At 65.9% G+C, this 1,870-nt stretch overlaps 3 protein-coding genes across 3 annotated transcripts in view; all 3 read right to left on the reverse strand.

Annotated features, from left to right (window-relative positions):
• Window positions 1-884, reverse strand: part of ACA1_275540 (SPRY domain containing protein) — a gene marked incomplete at both ends in the record, with an annotated part of 1,091 nt that extends 207 nt beyond the window's left edge. The window contains 4 exons of the mRNA XM_004337345.1: window positions 120-358; window positions 393-633; window positions 659-748; window positions 823-884. Of these exons, the coding sequence (XP_004337393.1) occupies window positions 120-358; window positions 393-633; window positions 659-748; window positions 823-884 (632 nt within the window). The remainder of the gene's footprint in view (window positions 1-119; window positions 359-392; window positions 634-658; window positions 749-822) is intronic.
• A 72-nt stretch (window positions 885-956) lies between these two features.
• ACA1_275550 (uncharacterized protein) lies at window positions 957-1,182 on the reverse strand (the record flags this gene model as incomplete). The annotated part of the gene is made up of 2 exons (XM_004337346.1): window positions 957-1,120; window positions 1,143-1,182. 2 exons carry the CDS (start codon window positions 1,180-1,182, stop codon window positions 957-959), a joined length of 204 nt encoding a protein of 67 aa, XP_004337394.1.
• A 176-nt stretch (window positions 1,183-1,358) lies between these two features.
• ACA1_275560 (uncharacterized protein) overlaps window positions 1,359-1,870 on the reverse strand; it is a gene marked incomplete at both ends in the record, with an annotated part of 1,607 nt that continues 1,095 nt past the window's right edge. The window contains one exon of the mRNA XM_004337347.1: window positions 1,359-1,679. Within this exon, the coding sequence (XP_004337395.1) occupies window positions 1,359-1,679 (321 nt within the window). The remainder of the gene's footprint in view (window positions 1,680-1,870) is intronic.

The raw sequence follows: 1,870 nt of genomic DNA on the forward strand, positions 1-1,870 counted from the left end.
CGCCACCGAGGCCGTAGCCGCGGAGCAGCGCGGGCGCAGTCCAGGCCGGTGGTCGGAGCGGCGACGTGAGCGGGGGGAGCGAACAGCGCGTCGGCCTCGCGACTGTCGACAGCGGTGACGCATCATCTTCGGGCGAACCCGAGCCGCTCGAGCCTGTGTCGGTGGTGGCGTGGGGCATGACCGCGAGGCTGGCGCTCACTTCGCCGAAGGTCAGCCGAACGAGCGGGTCCCGGTGCCAGCAGTAGTCGAGAAGCTTCCGATAGGCCGCCCCGAACGCCTGATCAGCGCCGGCTTCGGCTGCGGCCGAGTCGGGGCGCAGGTTGTCGCGGGTGGCGCGCAGGGCGATCGCGGCCGGTGTCTGGGCGCGTCCGCGTGAGCAGTTCCCACAGCACCACCCCGAACTCGTACACGTCGGCCAGCGCCTCCAACACCACTTCGTCGCCATCGTCGCCATCGCCTGCCGTCAGCACCTCGGGGGCCAAGTAGGGCACGCAGCCGACCAGGCCGCGGTGGTGGTGAGGGCCGGCGAAGCCGAAGCGGCCGACCTTGACGTTGCCGGCGGGGTCAAGCAGGAGGTTGGCCGAGCGGAGGTCGCCGTGGGCGAGAGTGGAGGAAGTGCATGCCGAGGCCGGCCTGGCGCCGCAGCTTGAGCGGCGACGGGATGTCGTTTGCGACGAGGTCGCGGTTGTGGAGCAGCTCATGGAGCGAGCCCAGCGGCGTGTGGTCCGTCACCACGCCCAGCCGCGGCCTGGCGTGTGCGCGCGACGCGTCAGCATCAACAATGGTGTGAAGTTGTGTGCGTGCGTGCGTGCGCGGTGGTACCGGACGAAGCCGCCGTGTATGGCGACGATGTGTGGATCGCCCAGGGTGCAGACCACGGCCATCTCGGCGGCGAACGCCTGTTGGCTGGACTCGCCCTCAGCAGCGGCGAGCGGGACACTGCCACCGTAGTCTCTTCAACACAGCCTGCCCGAATACAGGGCCTGGCGCTTGGGCTTCTTCTTGAACTTGGTGGCGATCTCGTCCTCGAGCCGGGTCGACCCACGTCTGCACCCGATGAGGATCTTGGTCACCCCCTCCGTCGCTCCGATGATCGGTCGCAGGATTGCCAGCGGCACTCCTGCACACATGTGAGTCAGCACCGTGTGCGGTGTGTGCGTTGTGATCGACAGTCAGCCACATGTTGTCGTGTCGCGTGTCACGTGTCGTGGCGTGTGCGGAAAGTGCTTCCCGAACTGGCGGTGTGAGAGGTGCGCCAGAGTCGAAGTTTAGACTTTTGTTTTTTTTAACCACGTTTCGCTGTCGATTGGCGCGTGTAACTCCGTTGATTGTCGACCGATCACGTGACAACGTATACACTACACGGACGCCTCCTTGGGCTTGTCTGCTTCCTTCCTCTTCTGCTGCTCTCCTTCCTCTGTCGTCACCGTCTCGTCGGCGGGCTGCTTCTCCTTTTCGGCGGTGCTGGCGAAGACGTCTTCGATGGGCGGCTGGCCGGGGAGCCGGGGCGGGAAGTCGAGCTCGATGGCGAGCACGTCGAGCTGGAGGATGTCGGTCTCGCAGCCCAGCAGCAGGCCCAGGTTGGGGGTCGTGCGGCCCAGGTCGCCGTGCACGAACTCCTTCACGTAGGTGCCGGCCTGCGTGGTCAGGTCGAGCGTGATGAAGTGCGGCGAGATGTACTGCGCCCGCATCGCGTAGATCGTTCGCTTGCGCACCATCAACGTTCGTCTGGATCGTCACATGTCAGGACACGACACGCACTATGACACACACGACACGCACACGACAAGGTGGTGGCGGTGGCGGTGGACAACAAACCTGTGGAGCACGCGGATGGGAGTGGTCTGGTCGATGACGAGGTCCTTCATGC

The sequence above is a fragment of the Acanthamoeba castellanii genome (assembly GCF_000313135.1).
Source record: "Acanthamoeba castellanii str. Neff unplaced genomic scaffold scf7180000084774, whole genome shotgun sequence".
NCBI classification, from domain to species: domain Eukaryota; phylum Discosea; order Longamoebia; family Acanthamoebidae; genus Acanthamoeba; species Acanthamoeba castellanii.